The following is a 19,501-nucleotide window of genomic DNA, read 5'->3' on the forward strand; positions in this document are numbered from 1 at the left end:
GTGAACTATTTCGCCGTGGCACCAATAACGTATAAGTTTCATAACTTGGAAGATAGTGCTGAGATTTGGATCCATAAAATGGCTTAAGATTTCGCAGCCAAGATCGAGATGGATTTTACACGGTCAACTCAACTGGCAGCTAAATCCCAGAGGGAGAATGTGAAGACTGCAGATGCTGGAAATCAGAGTCAAAAAGTGTAGTGTTGGAAAAGCACAGCTGGTGAGGCAGCATCTGAGAAGCAATGGAATTGATGTTTTGAGCATAAGCTCTTCATCAGGACCCTGCTCCTCGGATGCTACCTGACCAGCTGTGATTTTCCAACACCACACCTTTTGATGCTAAATCCCAGCAGCTAACTAGTACATTGAATGTGCAGTGCAGGAGATTAAATGTTGAGTTTTTATCAAAGTCCCCACTGTTGTGTCAGTGAACCCTCAATGGATAGCTCTCTGGGCAGTAGAAGCTCGGTGGGGTGACGGTCCCTGGGTTAACAATCCAGAGATCCAGATGATTGCTACGAGGTCTCAGATCCTACCTCAGCAGCTGGCTGAATTTCAATTCCTTCATTCAGTCCAAACCATGAAGAAACATGTTAATCCCGGTCATTGTGACCATGATGGCTGTCATTGCTTGTTGTAAAACTCCATCTAGTTCATCTTTAGTGACGGCAGTCTGCCAGAGTTAGCCAGTCTGGCCTACTTATGACCTGAGAACCACAGCATTGTGCTGGGAGTCATACAGCACGGAAACAGACCCTTCAGCCCAACTCATCCACACCAACCAGATGTCTAGTGTTGAGCCTGTGGAATGCATTACCACAGCAAGTAGTTGATCTCCAAATATTGAATGTATTCAAGAGGCAGCTAGATGTAGCACTTGGGGCAAATGGGATCAAAGGTTATGGGGGGGAGAGCAGAATTAGGCTATTGAGTTGTGCAATCAGCTATGAATGGCGGAGCAGGCTCGAAGGGCCGAATGTCCTCCTCCTGCTCCTATCCCCTATGTTTCTATTCCAATCGGACGTAGTCCCATTTGCCAGCACTTGGTCTATATCACTTTAAAACCCTTCCTATTCATCGACCCATCCAGATGTCTTTTAAATGTTGTAATTGTACCCAACACCACCACTTCCTCTGGCAGCCTGTTCCATACACGCACCAGTCTGTGTATGAAAAAGTTACCTTTCAGGTCCTTCTTAAATCTCACCTTAAACCTCTGTCTTCTAATAAACTACCCTCTGAAATGGCCTCACTCTGTTCAAGGAGAATTAAAGATGGGCTTTGCTTCTAGCATCCACTGAACGGATACTTTTAAAAAAGCAAAGGCATTGAGTACAGAAGGAAGGAGGTGATGCTAACTCTTGAGAAATCACAGGTTACATGCCAGCTGGAGTAAGATTTTAACAAGGGTGCTAAGTCCTTTAGATGAAAGGAGATTTTGTAGCATAATACCAGGGCTGAGGTTCTGAAACGGAGATTGTTCTCCCAGGAGGAAGAGCCTTAACAGAGTTTGAATTGGTCAAGATTTGGAGATGCTGGTGTTGGACTGGGGTGTACAAAGTTAAAAATCACACAACACCAAGTTATAGTCCAACAGGTTTAATTGGAAGCACACTAGATCAGTCCACTACCACCTGATGAAGGAGCGGCGCTCCGAAAGCTAGTGCTTCCAATTCAACCTGTTGGACTATAACCTGGTGTTGTGTGATTTTTAACTTTGAATTGGTCAGGATTGTGAAAGATTCTGGCAGAGTAAATAAATGGAAAGCATTTCCAGTGGCAGAAGACTATAACCAGCGGACGCAGATACACAGATTTGGTGAAAGAACCAGGTCAAAATGATATGAAATTATTTTGTGAGCAAATCTGAAATGTAGTGCCTTTAAGAGCAGGAGAAGCAGTTGCCATAATAAGTCCAAAGAGACTGGGATAAGCACTCAAAAGGGAATAACTGGTGATTGCAAATAATTGGCTAGCTCTTTAAAAGAGACAGCGCTGACGTGATGGTCTGAATGACCTCTTTCAGTGTTGTGTTGTTCTATTACCTGAGGTAAGCTCCACTGCAGCTCCATGTACACACAGGGTGTAGGGCGTGTGTTAGATTCTGCACACTTCTGTAGGTGCGACATGAGACAATTTCACTGCTGGGTGTCAGTGAAGCCTCTCATTTTCCAGTCACCTGGAAAGGAAACCGAGATGAATTTTATGAAGGGCTTTTTTTTGTGTAGAGGGGCATGCCTGAAGTCTCTAAAAGTCAGCCAGTTAGTTAGTTCGCTAGTTAGCTCCAGCATTGACTGGTAAAATCGTCGTGCAGATTCACTAACTTGTAATTTTGGGAATGTTTGCAGACTGTCAAAGGCATGCTGGAAAATCCCAATGACCCTGTCAGTGACCTCTCCTACTTTGACTGCATTGAGAGTGTGATGGAGAATTCCAAGGTAGGTCAAGGCTCCCTCGGGAGCGATTTGGGAAAATTTGGTTTGTGACACTCTGCACCATCTCTCATGGCACTTTTCCATTATTTCCCCTTTTCCCGTTCTCTCTGGCTGTTCAGGTCCTCGGAGAGGCTATGACTGGGATCTCTCAGAAAGCCAAGACTGGCGATCTTCCGGCGTTTGGGGAATCAGTTGGCATCGCCTCCAAGGCACTGTGTGGTCTGACAGAGGCAGCGGCTCAGGTGGGCATCGGTCTGCCAACTCACCGTCGCAGCTTGAGATAAGCATGACTCCCCCTCTGAGAGGGGAGCATAAAATAGAATCCCTACGGTGTGGAAACAGGCCATTCAGCCCAACAAATCCATACCGACCCTCCAAAGAGTAGCCCACCCAAACCCATTCCCCTACCCTAACCCTCGACATTTACCTTTGACTGATGCACCTAACCTACACATCCCTGAACACTATCAGCAATTTAGCATGGCCAATTCACCCTAGCCTGCACATCTTTGGACTGCGGGAGGAAACCTGAGGAAACCCACACAGACACGGGAAGGATGGGCAAACTCCAGTCGCCCGAGGCTGAAACCGAATCTAGGGTCGATTCCATCATCGAAAGCGAAGCATGGAATAGACAGCAAAGTCGCAGAATCATCAAATCTGCTTCTGGAATGATGAAACTCCCTGCCCAGGATTGTTTGGTCTATTTTACTAAAGCTGTATCGAGCCATTTACTGTCTTCCAGTATTCACTACCCCTGCAAACTATGTATGATGGGTGAGAATCTTAGAATCGCTGCAGTGCAGAAAGAGGCCATTTGGCCCATTGGACCTGTGCTAATCCTCCAAAGAACATCCCATTCAGTTCAGCACCTGAACCAATGCCTGTAGCCCAGCACTTTGCACGGCCAATGCACCCAACTTGCATATCTTTGGACGATGGGAGGAAACCCATGTAGACATGGAGAGAAGGGCAAACTCCTGAGGCTGGAATCGAATCCAGGTCTGTGAGGCAGCACTTTGTCACCCCCACCCGGTTAGAAAAGTGATCTGGCATTTCTCTGTAACTGTTTAAGCCACACCTCTAAGATCCCCTCCAAGTCACTCACCATCCTGACTTGAAAATATGTCACCCTCCTTCAGTGTTGTGTCAACATCCTGGTATTCCCACCTTAAGAGTATTGTGCTTCGATCTATAGCAGGTGGACTGCAGCGATTCAAGAAGGCAGCTCACCACCACCTTCTCAAGGGCAACTGGGGACGGGCAATAAATCCTACGCCCAGCAGTGAGACCCACATCTCACAAATGAGTTTAAAAAATCCATAGACAGGAGAAGACTTTGGAAACTGTTCAGCCTCCCTTACACAACAAGGAAACTTTATTCTTTGCAACACACACACACACACACACGCAGACAAAGATGCACAGACACAGACACATGCAGACATGGACACACAAAAGCACGCAGACACAGACACACACGGACACGCACAGACACATGCGGACACACAGACACACGCAGACACAGACACACATGACAACACACACAGACACACACACAGACACGCGCAGACACACGTGGACACACAGGCACACGCGGACACACACATGCAGACAGACACAAACACACACACGTGCACACAGATAGACACGCCATTGAAAACTACGTGATTTCCTGCAGAGACAGAAATGCCAATAAAATCCCAGGCCAGGCCATTTCAGAAGATTGGAAATTCCTTTCCTATAATCTCGCTCCAGTTCTCACTCCTGAAGTGGTCAAAGCTGCTGGAATAGACAACCAATGAATGTATTGTGGGACTGATCACTCGTTGAAGATGAATTCTACTCCAACCACGAAACATGTCCATCAGTGTGAACGTGTGGGAACAGAATACAGCTTCTTGGCATTAGCACATAAGATGGCACACTCCACAATTCTCTGGGATAGAGAGCCACCTCTTGATTTTTTTGTTGTCCCATTCCTACATGAGTACGACTGATCATTGAATGTTGCTTTGGGAACTGAGAGTGCAAATTGGCCAGCATTGTGCATAGGGGAACATGGCTCAGCTAGGGTTATGTTTCATCCTCAATTCTTGCAAGTAACGTAAGATACTAGAGCTGACCTCATCACATCCCAAAAATTATAACTCAAACTGTCTGAAAGCAACTAAAGGCTCAATGGAAACAGAAACTACTGGAGAAACCTGACAGGTCTGGCACTACCTGTGGAGACAAAGCAGAGTTTGCTTTCTATCCACAGATAATGCCAGGCCTGCTGAGTTTCTCCAGCAATTTTCTGTCTTTGTTTCTGATTTCTAGCATCTTTTGACTAGATTCCCTACAGTGTGGAAACAGGCCCTTTGGCCCAACAAGTCCACACCGACCCTCCGAAGAGTAACCTACCCAGACCCATTCCCCTAGCCTATATTTACCCCTAACTAATGCACCTGTCACTACGGGCAATTTAGCATGGCCAATTCACCTGACCCGCACATCTTTGGACTGTGGGAGGAAACCGTAGCACCCGGAGGAAACCCACGCAGACACGGGGAGAATGTGCAAACACCACACAGACAGTCGCCTGAGGCGGGAATCGAACCCAGGTCGCTAGCGCTGAGGCAGCGGTGCTAACCACTGAGCCACCATGCCACCCCACGCCCCATCTGCAGGTCCTTGTTTTAAATTCTCGATGCTTAAGAACTCCATTGCACTCAAAGTTAGCTGTGAGGATGGGTTGGGATACCAACGTATTGTCAATCCAACTCTTTACTGAGTTTTATTACATCTCCCTTCATGCAGGCTGGTTACCTGGTTGGGATATCTGATCCCAACAGCCAAGCCGGGCACCAGGGGCTAGTGGATCCCATCCAGTTTGCTCGGGCCAATCAGGCGATCCAGATGGCGTGTCAGAATCTAGTGGATCCAGCAAGTAGTCCATCACAGGTAAAAAGGCGGGGCACAGCAATGTTGGCGAAAGGTCAGTTGCTGCTCCTGTTCGGGTTTGGCGTCCGTGGTAATGCGTAACTCTCATCGCGCAGGTGCTGTCTGCTGCTACCATCGTCGCCAAACACACTTCGGCATTGTGCAACGCCTGCCGGATCGCCTCCTCCAAAACCGCCAACCCGGTTGCCAAGCGACACTTTGTCCAGTCGGCCAAGGAAGTTGCCAATAGCACCGCCAACCTGGTGAAGACCATCAAGGTAACCGTGTGTGACTGCTGTCGTGTGTGTCCCCATTGTGGAGCTGACTCTTCCACTGTTTACGCCATTGTTCTGGTTCATAGAGTCCTACAGCACAGAGACAGGCCCTTCGGCCTAAGCTGGTCCTTGCCATCCACGCTAACCCCATTTCCCTGCACTTGGCCCAATTCCTTCTAAACCTTTCCTATCCATATATTTTTCCAAATGCCTTTCAAATGTTGTTAATGCACCCATCTCAAGCACTTCCACTGGCAGCTCATTCCATATGTGTACCATCCTCTGTGTAAAAAGGTTGCCCCTCAGGTTCCCTCTTATTCTTTCCCCTCTAACCTTAAACTAATGCCGTCTAGTCCTCGATTCCCCAACCCTGGGAAAAAGACTGAGTGCACTGACCCTAACCATGCTACTCATGATCTTATATACTTCTGTAAAACTTGTCCCCCTCAGTCTCCTATGCTGTAAAGATAAAAAGTCCTAGCTTGTCCAACCTCTCCCTATAACTCGAATGATTGAGTCCTGACAACATCTTTAATAACATCCTTCCTATAGCAAGGTGACCAAAACTGAACACAATATGCCAAGTGCAGTCTTGTACAACTGCAACATAACTTCCCAACTTCTATACTCAGTGCCCTGACTGATGAAGGCCAGTGTGCCAAAAGCCTTCTTCACTGCCCTATCTACCTGTGACTCTACTTTCAGAGAACTGTCCACCTGAGCTCCAAGATCCCTCTATTCCACTACAGTCCTTACGGCACTACCATGTACTGTGAAACCCCTACCTTGATTTGACTTTCCAAAGTACAAGAGCTCACACTTATCTATATTAAACTCTATTTCTATTTCCCGAGGTGATCAAAGTCCTGCTGCAAATTCTGACAATCTTCCTGACTGTACAAGATACCTCCTATTTGACAAAAGGCAAATTCTGGAAATCAGATTGTCTCACCTGTAACTGCAGTAGTGACCCCCAGCTTTCAGCTGTAACCAAGAGGGCGAAAAAATTGCTTCTACCTCTCCAAGACACCAACAGCAACTGCTGAAAGCTAAACCTAAAATCTCTGGTTCTATTGGAAGAAGCTTGACCACACCCAGCCAGGCTGCTTCTATTGTTCCAACTTGTAGAACTCAAGGCTTCACAAGTTGTTTACCTTCTCACAGACCCCTTGGCACCTGTCCCCCAATCTCCCTCTAACAGATATCAGGACAAAACACACTTCTTAAAGCCACAGCATCGCACAGAATATTTTCTCTTCGATTTCATGGGGGTCACCCCTGTAACAAGATGTGGGGTCACCCCTGTAACAGGATGTGGGTCTCACCCCTGTAACAGGATGGGTGTCACCCCTGTAACAGGATGTGGGGTCACCCCTGTAACAGGATGGGTGTCACCCCTGTAACAGGATGTGGGGTCACCCCTGTAACAGGATGTGGGGTCACCCCTGTAACAGGATGTGGGGTCAACCCTGTAACAGGATGTGGGGTCAACCCTGTAACAGGATGTGGGGCTCACTCTTGTACAGAACATGGGTGTCATGTATGCCTTTGGAATGGATACACCAGAATTGTCCTTTGATGAGTCTCACCCACCAGGAGGAGCCCATTACGAGTAAAACCTTCTCCAGCTTGAAACAGTGGCTTCAGGTCGTGCCACCCTGCCCCTCGGCTGATGACTTGACCCAATCATATTGTGGTAAATATGCCAACATCTTGTACTCAATGCATTTGACTGTTATTCATTACGAACAATGTGCTCCATGAAGCATCTCTGGTTGCTCTATCCTTATTCTGTGTGTGTGTGTGTGTGTATATATGCGCGCGCGCTCGTGCATGCGTGTATTTGTCTTTGCTCACCTGGTGCAGTGTTCACTCCTTCTGTTCCTTGGTTCTCAGGCCCTTGATGGTGACTTCTCCGAAGAGAATCGAGACAAGTGCAGGTTAGCCACTTCCCCTTTAATCGAGGCTGTGGAAAACCTGACGGCGTTTGCCTCCAACCCTGAGTTTGTCAGCATCCCGGCCCAGATTGGAGCTGAGGTAATTCGTCTCGAGCGTGTGCTGGTGGGAAGGCAGGACGTGCTGAGTCCAGGTTGTTCAGGTTCGTCATCCTCGTCATCAGGTGATGATGTCACCCTTGACCAACTCCAGCGATCAGTCTTCATCCAAGAGTCTGCAACATAGGCGTGGAGAGCCCCCAGCGTTGGAAAGCTTGGGGGATAGCAGGCCCAAAGTCACCTGTCCCTCCTGGGCCTGCGATGCCCACATCCTGTGAAAGAATGAGAGAAAACACAGCCTAGATCCTGGAGAAAGCCAGCACTTTACACCTGTCCTCTAGCTGCCCTTGAGCTGAGGTGGTTAATGGCTTCCTCAGCCATTTCAAAGAGCTGGGAGTTATTAGTGAAACATGCGGATTCATTAAAACTCCAGGAATGTTGTGACCACTGTTGTTGAAATGGGCTTTTTACTCCAGATTTATTTAATTAACCGAATTTAAATTCCCCAGTGGCTTTGCTAGGGATGTGGGCTTGTACCTTCAAACCCTCACTGGAGTGAACTTCTGTCATTACTCCTTCATCAAAAGATTTGAAAAACAAGTAATCCCTTCAGGGTACAATCATTGATTATTTAAGATACATCCTAATTTCAATTTGACTGTGACTATGCCTGTGAAAGCTTTGACCTGTGTCACTCTCACGAAGCATTAGTTTATTAAAAAAAACTCAATGCAGAGCACTCTGAAAAGTGTTGACCCCTAATCACTCATCTCCTGCCGGGTCAGACTGTGCAGAGTAGCATTACAAGGCACAGACCAATAAAAGAATAATTTGGTCTCTACAGAACAAGGCTAATGTTGGTAATTTACAACACTGCAAATAGGGCCAGTTGCAAGCTGTAAAACATTAATGACTCTTCATCCCTGGTCCCAGATGTAAAGCCCAGACACATTACAGGATCAGAAAGGAGAAACGTTATGTATCTGTGGGCTAATGGTTATTGACAGCGAATGGTTTCTGTGAGAGAGAATGCGTTGTGTGGGTCACAGCATGTTTCGCAACAAAGAAATTGGAAGGCAGTTTCTCAGATGCTCGTGCTGCTGACTCTGATTAACTTTCGATGATCAGCTATGATTGATCTGGAATGGCCCAGATTTTGATCAGTTCTGATCCCACAAAGGGGAGCAGGAGAGAGGCAGCCTGCTCTGGGCATTAGTGAGGGGCAATGACCATGGGTCCAGCTCCCCATTTCTATCCAGTGACCCCCTGATATGTGAATGGATGATACCACCAATCCTCCTTCTGTAATGTTTCAACTCTGTTATGACTCTTCCGGCAATTCTGAAGAAGGATTATAAAACGTAGGCAGAGCAGTAGAGCTCAGGAACACTGGAGAAGCCCAGTAGGTTCTGGCAGCATCTGGGGCCCACATGTTGTGCCGAACATGGCGCCAAATGAAACTAATGCCTTCTGCCTGCCCTTGGTCCTCACTTCTGCCTTGGTCTAAATCTCCCCTTCCTTTGCAGGTTAATTTGCTCATCTAAAAGTCCCTTAAATGCCCCTATCACATCTGCCTCCACCACCCCTGGCAATGCATTCCAGACACTGTCTGTATAAAACAAACTTGCCCTTCACATCTTCTTTGAGTCATATCTGACTTGAAACATTAACTTGTTTCTCTCTCCCCAGTTGCTGCCAGACCTGCTGAGTTTCTCCAGCGTTCTCTCCCTTTGTTTCAGATTCCCAGTTTCTGCAACATTTTGCTTTTCTGACTGGTTCTGTCCTTCCTGTGTCTCAGTTACGGTCACCATTTCATGTCCTTCCTTCATCAGCGTTTCATCGTACTTTGCAATGTTGGGTTGACTGTTTAGTGCCGAAGTTGTCTGAGTCAATGGGAATTGATGTGTGTTCAGGTCAGGGTGTTTGCAGAGTGGACTGACTGAACAGGAATAAAAACCATGTGGAGGTAGTGTTCATTAGTATTCATACGACTTCGAAAGGGAAGGTTTGCAGAGCTGTTCGGAATTTTACAATAATGATTTGTTCACAGTCGTCGTGAAGCCTAAGTTATTGTATATTCCCTGCAGGGGTTGGTTAACTCAGAGATGCAGGGTGGGTTCAATTCCTGCACTGGCTACCAGGTTACCATGAAGGATTCTCCATTTTCTAAGGTTGGAGATCCTCAGGTTAAAACATCGTTGGTTGTCTCTCGCTTCCTCTCTCCCCATCTTCCTCTCTCCCTGTCTTCCTCTCTCCCCGTCTTCCTCTCTCCCCGTCTTCCTCTCTCCCCATCTTCCTCTCTCCCCATCTTCCTCTCTCCCCGTCTTCCTCTCTCCCCGTCTTCCTCTCTCCCCATCTTCCTCTCTCCCCGTCTTCCTCTCTCCCTGTCTTCCTCTCTCCCCGTCTTCCTCTCTCCCCATCTTCCTCTCTCCCCATCTTCCTCTCTCCCTGTCTTCCTCTCTCCCCTTTTCCTCTCTTTCCCCTCTTCCTCTCCCTCTTTCCCCCCTACCTTTCTCCCTCCCTCTTCCCTCTACCCCTCTCCCTCTCTCCAACTCCCCCTCCATCTCTTTCTCCCTACTCCCTCTCCTCCTGTCTCTCTCTGTCCCTCTCTCTCTGTCTCTCTTTCTCTGTCTCTCTATCTCTCTCTCTCTTTCTATCTCTCTCTCTTTCTCTCTGTTTCTGCCTCTCTCTGTCTCTCTCTCTCTGTCTCTGTTTCTCTCTTCTCTCTTCTCTCTTTCTCTGTGTCTCTGTCTCTGTCTCTCTCTCTCTCTGTTTTTCTCTCTCTCTCTGTAATGAGAGAAAGCAGCCCTGTGATCTGGTAAGACGACGGTGATTCTACCTTGACCTGGCGTTGACCAGACTGGAATATCTATTAATACTCCATGTTGCTGTGGCTTGCCTCCCACAGGGCGCTCAGGCCCAGGAACCCATCCTTGCTGCTGCCTGCTCGATGCTCGACAGCTCGTCCTCGCTCATCAAGAGTGCCCGGTCGCTCGCTATCAACCCAAAAGATCCCCCAACTTGGTCCATACTGGCAGGACATTCCCGTACAGTGTCAGACTCCATTAAAAGCCTCATCACCTCTATCAGGTGAGTTAGTCTCGAAATTTGCTTGTGAATGAAAATTGTACCCGAGGTTCCCGATTTCAACTTGCAGAGTGTCTCTCAGAGATGGTGTTATCTATCTCGGAGTTATCGAGTCATACAGCACGGAAACAGACCCTTCGGTGCAAATAGTCCATAATCCCAAACTAAACTAGTCCTACCTTGCCTGCACTTAGCCCATGGACCTCCAAACGTCTACTTACCCAAACGTCTTTTAAACACTGCAACTGAATCCACATCCACCACTTCCTCTGGACGTTCAGTCTATGTACGAACCACTCTCTGTGTTAAAAAAAATAAAATTTGTCTCAAGTTTAAAGATCTTTTTAAATCTTTTTCTTTTCTCCTGAAAGTTATGCCCCCTTGTTTTGAAATGTCTCAGTTCTACAACATTGCCCAGGGCCTTGCTTTAGTTATAAAAGTCCCGCCCTTGTTTATTTTACCAAAATGCAATACCTCACATTTTTCCAAATTCAACTCCATCTGCCACTTTTCAGCCCATTGTCTCTTTCTCATCTTCTTCACTGTCCACTATACCACTAACCTTGATGTCATCTGAAAACTTATTTTCTATATTCTCATTTATATCATTTCATGTAACTGACAAACAAAAGTGGACCAATCTCTGTGGAACGTGACAGGCTAAAAACAAAACTGATGTGAAATATCCATTTAATATCTCTCTCATCTCCTGAGGTTCAACACAAAGACAACCTCTTTGATCTTTAAGGAGCCCTACTGTCTCTCTAGTTGCATTTAATGTACTTGTAGAGTCTCTTTGGATTATCCTTAACCTTATTTGTCAAGGCTAACTCATATCCTGTCTTTGCCTTCCTGATCTACCTCTAAGAATGTCCCTACATTCTTTATACTGTTCAAGACATTCATTTGAACCCAGTCATTTATATCTAATATATAATTCTTCTTTATTCTTGGCTAAAACTTCAATATCTCTATTCATCCTTTGTCCTCTAATCCTGCCTGCCCTACGTTTCACTCTGACAGAAGTGTAATGATTCTAGACTCTCACTATCATAGCTTTGAAAGCTGGTGTTTTGGGTGCGTCTGTATCACTCTCCTGACTCTCTCTGATTATGTCCATTCACCCCCAACTCCAGCCCAACTGCGTCAGGGGAGACATTGGGGTGTGTCTGCCACAGGGAAATCCCGGGAAGGTGGAGATCCTGTCGGACGTACAGCGAGGACCACAGTAGAATTTATTTTTCTGAGGGCCTGTACAAGGCATCTCTGGGGAGGGGGCTCCATGTAGGAGGAGGGAGGGAGGGAGAGGAGAAGCAAGTCCTTTGGAGGTAAGGCTGCTGTGAGTGATTAGATTAGATTACTTACACTGTGGAAACAGGCTCTTCGGCCCAACAAGCCCACACCAACCCTCTGAAGAGCAACCCACCCAGACCCATTCCCCTACATTTTACCCTTTCACCTAACACTACGGGCAATTTAGCATGGCCAATTCACCTAACCTGCACATTTTTGGACTGTGGGAGGAAACCGGAGCACCCGGAGGAAACCCACGCAGACACGGGGAGAATGTGCAAACTCCACACAGACAGTTGCCTGAGGTGGGAATTGAACCCGGTTCTCTAGCGCTGTGAGGCAGCAGTGCTAACCATTGTGCCACTGTGCCGCCCGATGTGGAGGTTGGGGAGGGAGGAGAGATGGTAGAGGTGCGCCACTCTGGCAAGGAACCCTGAAGAGTTGGTGGCAGAGAGCTGCCCTCCTTCAGGTGGTATGGTGTCTCAGTGGTTAGCATTGCTACCTCACGGCACCAGGGACCCGGGTTCGATTCCAACCTCCGGCGACTGTCTGTGTGGAGCTTGCACGTTCTCCCCGTGTCTGCTTGGGTTCCTTCCGGGTGTTCTGGTTTCCTCCCGCCATCCAAAGATTTGCAAAGTATGTAGATTGGCCATGATAAATTGCCCCATAGTGTCCAGGGATGTGCAGGCTAGATGGATTAGCCATGAGAAGTGCAGTGTGACAGGGATAGGGTAGCGGGGTGAGTCTAGAGGGATGTCCCTCGGAGGGTCGGTGTGGACTTGATGGGTCGAATGGCCTACTTCCACACTGTTGAGGATTTAATGATTCTACACTTTCCCAGATCATATCCCACAATTTGAACTTCTCTGAATTTTCCAATTCACCAGTCGTTCCTGAAGAAGCGTCACTGGACCCAGAACATTACCTCTGCTTTCTCTCTTCGCAGAAGCTGCCAAACCTGCTGAGTTTTCCCAGCAATTTCTTTGTTTCCATTTGCTAATCCAAGGACAGCTCTGACGATACAGTACCACGGTCTGATTTATTGTATGTAGCCAGGTGCATGGCTAACAGAAGGCCCAGTGCCAACTATTGGCTGAGCGTTGACGGTGTGTACTGGGCTGAGTTACTGTTGAGCGAACCCTGTCTCTTTCTGCCCAAGGGACAAGGCTCCAGGTCAGCGGGAGTGTGACAGCTCCATCGACAACATTAACAAGTGCATCCGGGAGATTGAGCAAGCCTCACTGTCAGCAGTCAGCCAGAACCTGCCCACCAGAGACGACATCTCCCTGGAGGTAAAATACTTCACTCGCCATAGTGTCACCTCCACCTCCTTCCGGAAGAGAGGGAATTGCTTGCATTCTGTCTCTAATGTGTGTCTGAAAGGTGAACCTTGATCCTGGGCGTTGAAATATTGTTCAAATTGACACAGTAAAATACCGAGGGAGGCGCTGCAGGGCCTCCATGCTTTCTCATAGATTTTTGTAGAGGCATGGTTTTTTGTTCCTCATTCACAGATTCGGGTGTCACTGGCTATGACTGACACACTTCTATTGCTTATGATTCTACGCTGTGTTTTAAGTTGCAATCTGCTTCTGTTTAATGGATGTTGTTTGGGTTAGCACAAAAAGAACGATGGAGATAGACAACTTGGAATATTGTGGATGTCTGCAGTTGGACTTTATATTGAGAAGTGCAGTAAAAGTGTAAGAACTTGCTAAGCCCGATAAATCACACTGCTCGAGCATCGTGTTCAGTTCTGGGCATGACACATGACAATGCCAGCCACAGCCATGGAGAGAGTGCAAGGGAGATTTACTGTATTAATACTGGGCCTAAAAGAACTTTAGTTCTGTGGAGATACTGGGCAAACTGGGATTATTCCCCTGACGGTATTCAATCCAGATTGTTCAGCACCATGAGGGGTCTTGCTGTTAAATGTGGAGTAAAACTATGCCCAGTGGCTGAAGGGCTGGCAATCTGAGAGCATGCACGATTTACCATGAATTTAACACAATCGGCAGCAGAAGCAGAAAATGGAATGAGGAAAGGGTCCTCACTGTAATCTGGAGCACATTCCCTGCCCTAACAGATTAATAGTAACTTATAAAAGGAAAATCTGATTTTGATTCTCTCTCTTATTCATGGGACAAGGCTGTCGCTGGCTGGGTCAGTATTTATTGCACATCGCTAGTTGCCCTTGAGAGGTTGGCAGTGAGATGCGTTATGGAACCGCTGCGGTCCGTAGCAGGGGGGAGGGTATGGTGGCGGGTGATACACCAAATTTGCTGTTGGCCAGGGTATAGTGCGAGAACCAACAAAGGACCCTTAGCATCTCTCTCTCTCCATTTGAGAGGGTCAGTTCGTTGTGAGTAGGGGGGAACCACTCCACCAGAATGGGGGTAAGGAGAGTAGGTATAAACAACCAGCTAGTCTGGGGATTGAAACCACAATGTTGGATTTATTCTGCACCATACACTATAGTCAACTACCCAACTGAGTGAATCAATCCCCTTTGAGGGAGAGCTTTCCAGGATTTTGAGCCAGCGACAATGAAAGATTGGTGATTCCCCATCAAGCTTGTGTGTCCTCTGTGGTGCAGGGGTGAGAACTCACAACGGCCTCAGCTGGAATCCATTGAGGGTTGGAAGGAACTTGCCTGAACCAAGATAGCTGGCAATGCATTGAAGGATAGAGTTTGATTCAGTTTTCACTGCCATATCTGTATTTATCACCATGCTCACTGAGCATACCGAAAAGCTGAAGCTGCCCTGAAATCTGTCACGACTGACTATATGCTCTTAAACATTTAAGAAGAGTGATACAAGTCCAAGTCAGCACACTACAGTTTCCTGACTTAGACTATGAGCACTGTTCCTAAACGCTTCAAAATAAATGTAGGAGGGGAAAGGGTAAACCTCAGGGGGGTTAGGTGGTAAGAGTAGGGTAATGGGACTGATTAGAGAGCTCTTGTCACAGAGCTGACACAAAATAGATGGAGCGAATGGCCTCACGCTATGCTATATGAGTATAGCTGAGGCAGTGACAATGAATGCAGCTTCTGGAAGGCAGGTTATAGTGGTGGGTGAGCAGCGCATGGACAGCAGAGGTCTGGTCTTTAGTTTCCAGAGCTTGTGGAAGAGGGGAGGCTGGCCCAGAAAACATTGGAAGAGTTGATGTGATGAAGATGAGAATGTGGACAGGAGATGGCTGGGCTGCAGACAGGGAGTGGCGACAGTTCGCGGAATGGAGGTAGACATCCCTGGTCACGCTGAGGCTCTCATTCTCCCCGTGTCTGCATGGGTTTCCTCCCACCATCCAAAGATGTGCAGGTTAGGGTGGATTGGCCATGGGAAATTACACCACAGTGTGCAGGGATCTGCAGGCTAGGGGGATTAGCCATGGGGAATGCAGGGTTACAGGGATGGGATGGAGGGGAGGGGTCTGGGTGGGATGTGTCAGGCCCAATGGCCTCTTTCTACACAGTAGGGATTCTATGATATGAATATCTGAGGAAAGCAAGTGGATAGCCCGCGCCTGGGATATTTGGGATGGGATTGAAGGGTTACAATTCAATCCAATATTCATTTTGGGCCGACCAAGCTTACCTCGAAACGGAAGCTGCCCTCAAATGTTTGGCCTGTTTTCTGCTCTCTGCTGTAAACGCCGTTTTTCCAGATTGTTCTCTGTCCATCAGGCCTTGCAGGAACAGATGAGCTCCACCGTGCAGGAGATTGGACACCTGATCGACCCGATCACCACAGCAGCTCGAGGAGAAGCTGCGCAGCTCGGCCATAAGGTAAGAAACAGGAGGCCATTCGGCCCGCCGAGACCCTGCTTCGTCGGCCAATAAGATTGTGGCTGATCTCCTCCCTCCTCTCCGTATCCTCTGAGCAATGAAAAAAATCTTTGTTTTAAACTTCTTCAGCAACTGAGCATCCCTCTGAGGTGGAGAATTATGAATACTCGCGATCCTATGAGTTGAAGATATTTCTCTCCCTCTCAGTCCTAAATGTACGGTCCCTTGCGAATATTCCGTCGCAGGGTACGGAGGGAGTAGATCGGTCGCACCACCTCTTGAGCCCTGTGTGGAATTCCTCTCTGTGTAAACATATCTCCTTCTCTCACTCCCATCATCTCCAGGTTACTCAGCTGGCCAGTTACTTTGAACCGTTGACCCTGGCCTCTATTGGTGTGGCATCAAAGATTCTTGACCACCAGCAGCAGATGACCGTGTTGGACCAAACCAAGACCCTGGCAGAGTCTGCGTTGCAAATGCTCTACGCTGCTAAAGAAGGTGGTGGTAACCCCAAGGTAGGCAGAGACACTGAGGACAGTCAGCTGTTTCCCAGCATTAACTTTGGGGGAAACCTCGCCCATTTTCATTTCATGCAGATGCTAGCTTATATTTGCAGGTTGTTTCTTTTTGCTTTGGTGAGGTATTTCTTGTTTTTGACAGTCAGTGTGGTTATTGATGAGGTGTAACCAGAGTTATCAACTCTCCAGGTTTGACCTAGAGTCTCCCTGGATCAGTGGTTAACCTCTAGGACGCTGAGAGAACCAATAACTGAAAGGACGGTCATTGAGGAATTAAACAGCATGATCTTAAATTTCTATATCCATTACACAATGAGAGAGGATCTTGAGATGATCCTATTTCTTCGAAGTGGAAGATGGTGGAATAATGGTAATGCCAATGGACTTGTACTGCAGGTACTAATAATTCAGGAAACTGTCATGGAATTTAAATTCAATTAATAATTCTGGAATTGAAGCCATTTCAGTGATGGCCAAGAAACTATCACTGATTTTCATAAACCCCAACCCGATTCACTAATGGCCTTTAGACCATCCTGCCCTGGTTTGGGCTACATGTGACTCCAGAATGTGGTTGACTCTTAACTGCTCTCCGAAGTGGGCCAAAAAGACCAGGGGCAATTAGGGACGGGCAATCAACTCTGGCTTTGCCAATAATGCCACAAGAAAATGAAAGATAATAAGAATCTGGGTAATGAAGATCTGTTTGCTTTAGCTGTTGGGGCACTGTGGGGTACTAGGGGTGACCAATGGCAGAATGGTGTTGGAATCATGTGACAGAACCTCCAGCAATCCTTCCTGCCAGCTTTGACCTGAACGTAGAGTCACAGGTAGATAGGATAGTGAGGAAGGCGTTTGGTATGCTTTCCTTTATTGGTCAAAGTATTGAGTACAGGAGTTGGGAGGTCCTGTTGCAGCTGTACAGGATATTGATTAGACTACTGTTGGAATATTGCGTGCAATTCTGGTCTCCTTCCTATCGGAAAGATGTTGTGAAACTTGAAAGTGTTCAGAAAAGATTTACAAAGGTGTTGCCAGGGTTGGAGGGTTTGAGCTATAGGGAGAGGTTGAACAGGCTGGGGCTGTTTTCCCTGGAGTGATAGAGGCTGAGGGGTGACCTTATAGAGGTTTATAAAATCATGAGGTGCATGGATAGGATAAATAGATAAAGTCTTTTCCCTGATTCGGGGAGTCCAGAACTAGAGGGCATAGTTTTAAGGTGAGAGGGAAAAGATATAAAAGAGACCTAAAGGGCAACATTTTCACGCAGAGGGTGTCACGTGTAAGGAATGAGCTGCCAGAGGAAGTGGTGGAGGCTAGTGTAATGGCAACATTTAAAAGGCATCTGGATGGGTATATGAATAGGAAGGGTTTGGAGGGATATAGGCCAGGTGCTGGCAGGTGGGACGAGATCGGGTTGGGATATCTGCTCGGCATGGACGAGTTGGACCGAAGAGTCTGTTTCCATGCTGTACATCTCTATGACTCGAACACAGTGAGCAGCGGGGCATGGGCAGAGGTCTGTTACCCTGTTCCTGATCATCACTGAGGGAGGTGCTAGGTGGAGCTGAGTCCTGAGGGATGAGGGGCGGCCAATTCGGACATCGTCCTGCTCCCGTGCACTGATAAAGGTGGAGAGAGACTGGGATGAAGCAAGGTGGCTGTAGCTGTCCATGAGGGAGGGTAGCTAACAGGGAAGGAAGGGCAAAGGACGATTGGTGGGGGTTGGGGGAGGTGAGGGAGGGGAATCACACCATGAGAAATCGAGGGTTGACTTTGCTTCTTAAATGGTAGCCAGTAAATTGTGTGCTAGTGTTGCAGATGCTTTAACCATGTAATAAAGCAAGGAACCTGTACTCCTTCTGAGTGTAGATATTTAAGGAAGGCTGCACTGTAGGTGTAATTATCCATTGCTACATTTTAAATTAAGCCAGAAATGTTGACCTGTTGTTGGATGCTAAAGTATAAACTACTGTTTTTAACTGTGATTCAGTTTGGAGTGATACTAGAGTTGTTGGTGTTTAACTTTCTGCTAAAGCACCCACTTAATTTGAAATTGCACTGGAATGGTCTTTACAACCAGCTACTGGCTGACATTTGTTTCTGTCACATGTCAGTTTGACTCTCCAACTTCACTGAAGTCGGACACAGTTTGCAAGTGACATGTGGACCTTATAAATTCAATGGCAAGTGTGTCCATTGAGAAATTGTTCCATCGCCTCCTGCTCCGTGCAATGTATTTGCTTCCCTGGAGATTTGCACACTCTGGTTACAGACATCCACCCTGCAACTTTGCCAGTGAGTTTAATAGTAAGCCACACTTCTTCCTCTGGGTTCACACAGTCCGTGAGCCACCTCACCTGGGCGGTAGTGGCCTACTGTTGGACAGATACAAGCAGCAGACAAAGACCCTTATCGTGTGTAAGGCCCTGGTTTACCGCTGCAAAACCAACATCCCATTTGGGAGCAGAATCCAAAACAGGAGACCTTTGCCTTGTTGGAGAGAGTGTCCATGACCAGCCCATTTGAACTATGGAGTAATAACAGTGCCCCATCAGCAGGGGACAGAATCTTGAGTCTCTGGCCTGTACTCCATCGAGTGAGGTTTATGTATAACTGCAGAATTTCTTGAGGGTCTCTCTTCTTGATTTTCCCAGTGTAGTTTTAGCATTTTGGCAAAATAACCTTCAACAGTCGGTTGATCAGACAAACAGCAGCCCCTCCTCACTAAAGCAATAAGCAAAATCCCACCAACTGACCGGCTGTGTGTTCAGGTTTGACACCATGGCTCCTGGACTCTCTCATTGTTTGATTTTACTCATGTTGTGCGCAACTAGTTTTTGATTCTCTTTCATGAGTGTTCAGTTGTTACTCATTGGTGTGCAAATTTAGTTTTTGTCATTTTAAGCTTGCCTTGTAAATTGTGTCTCGCCCCAGCCTCTTCCTGCTGTGTTTCTGTTGTCAGGTGTCTCGCTTCACATTCATGGGCATGACACTGACTGTGAATATTGCGAGCTGATATAGACTCTGAAAGTTTACCAGTTCCCACATTCCTCTCAGTATGACTGCCCCTGAAAAGTTCGTCAGTGCAACAGCTCAACTGCACATTGGTGAAAGACTTTGTTACAACACTTGAGCATACATTCCTTGGTTTCAGTTAATTTATTTGTTGATGAAC

General features: G+C 47.1%; 1 protein-coding gene and 1 long non-coding RNA gene across 6 annotated transcripts in view; one reads left to right on the forward strand and one right to left on the reverse strand.

Annotated features, from left to right (window-relative positions):
• The window catches only part of LOC132834837 (talin-2), a 352,031-nt gene that overhangs the window by 222,962 nt on the left and 109,568 nt on the right, over positions 1 to 19,501 (forward strand). For all 5 annotated transcript variants that reach the window (XM_060853908.1, XM_060853912.1, XM_060853909.1 and 2 more), the window contains 9 exons: positions 2,349 to 2,438; positions 2,555 to 2,677; positions 5,238 to 5,381; positions 5,477 to 5,638; positions 7,532 to 7,672; positions 10,538 to 10,719; positions 13,169 to 13,301; positions 15,704 to 15,805; positions 16,150 to 16,320. In XM_060853908.1, the coding sequence (XP_060709891.1) occupies positions 2,349 to 2,438; positions 2,555 to 2,677; positions 5,238 to 5,381; positions 5,477 to 5,638; positions 7,532 to 7,672; positions 10,538 to 10,719; positions 13,169 to 13,301; positions 15,704 to 15,805; positions 16,150 to 16,320 (1,248 nt within the window). The remainder of the gene's footprint in view (positions 1 to 2,348; positions 2,439 to 2,554; positions 2,678 to 5,237; positions 5,382 to 5,476; positions 5,639 to 7,531; positions 7,673 to 10,537; positions 10,720 to 13,168; positions 13,302 to 15,703; positions 15,806 to 16,149; positions 16,321 to 19,501) is intronic.
• LOC132834838 (uncharacterized) overlaps positions 5,103 to 19,501 on the reverse strand; it is a 174,200-nt gene continuing 159,801 nt past the window's right edge. The window contains exons 2-4 of the long non-coding RNA XR_009647252.1: positions 10,938 to 11,016; positions 7,493 to 7,901; positions 5,103 to 5,620 (exon numbers count right to left, since the gene is read on the reverse strand). This is a non-coding gene — a long non-coding RNA (uncharacterized LOC132834838). The remainder of the gene's footprint in view (positions 5,621 to 7,492; positions 7,902 to 10,937; positions 11,017 to 19,501) is intronic.

Source organism: Hemiscyllium ocellatum, chromosome 42 (genome assembly GCF_020745735.1).
Source record: "Hemiscyllium ocellatum isolate sHemOce1 chromosome 42, sHemOce1.pat.X.cur, whole genome shotgun sequence".
NCBI lineage: Eukaryota > Metazoa > Chordata > Chondrichthyes > Orectolobiformes > Hemiscylliidae > Hemiscyllium > Hemiscyllium ocellatum.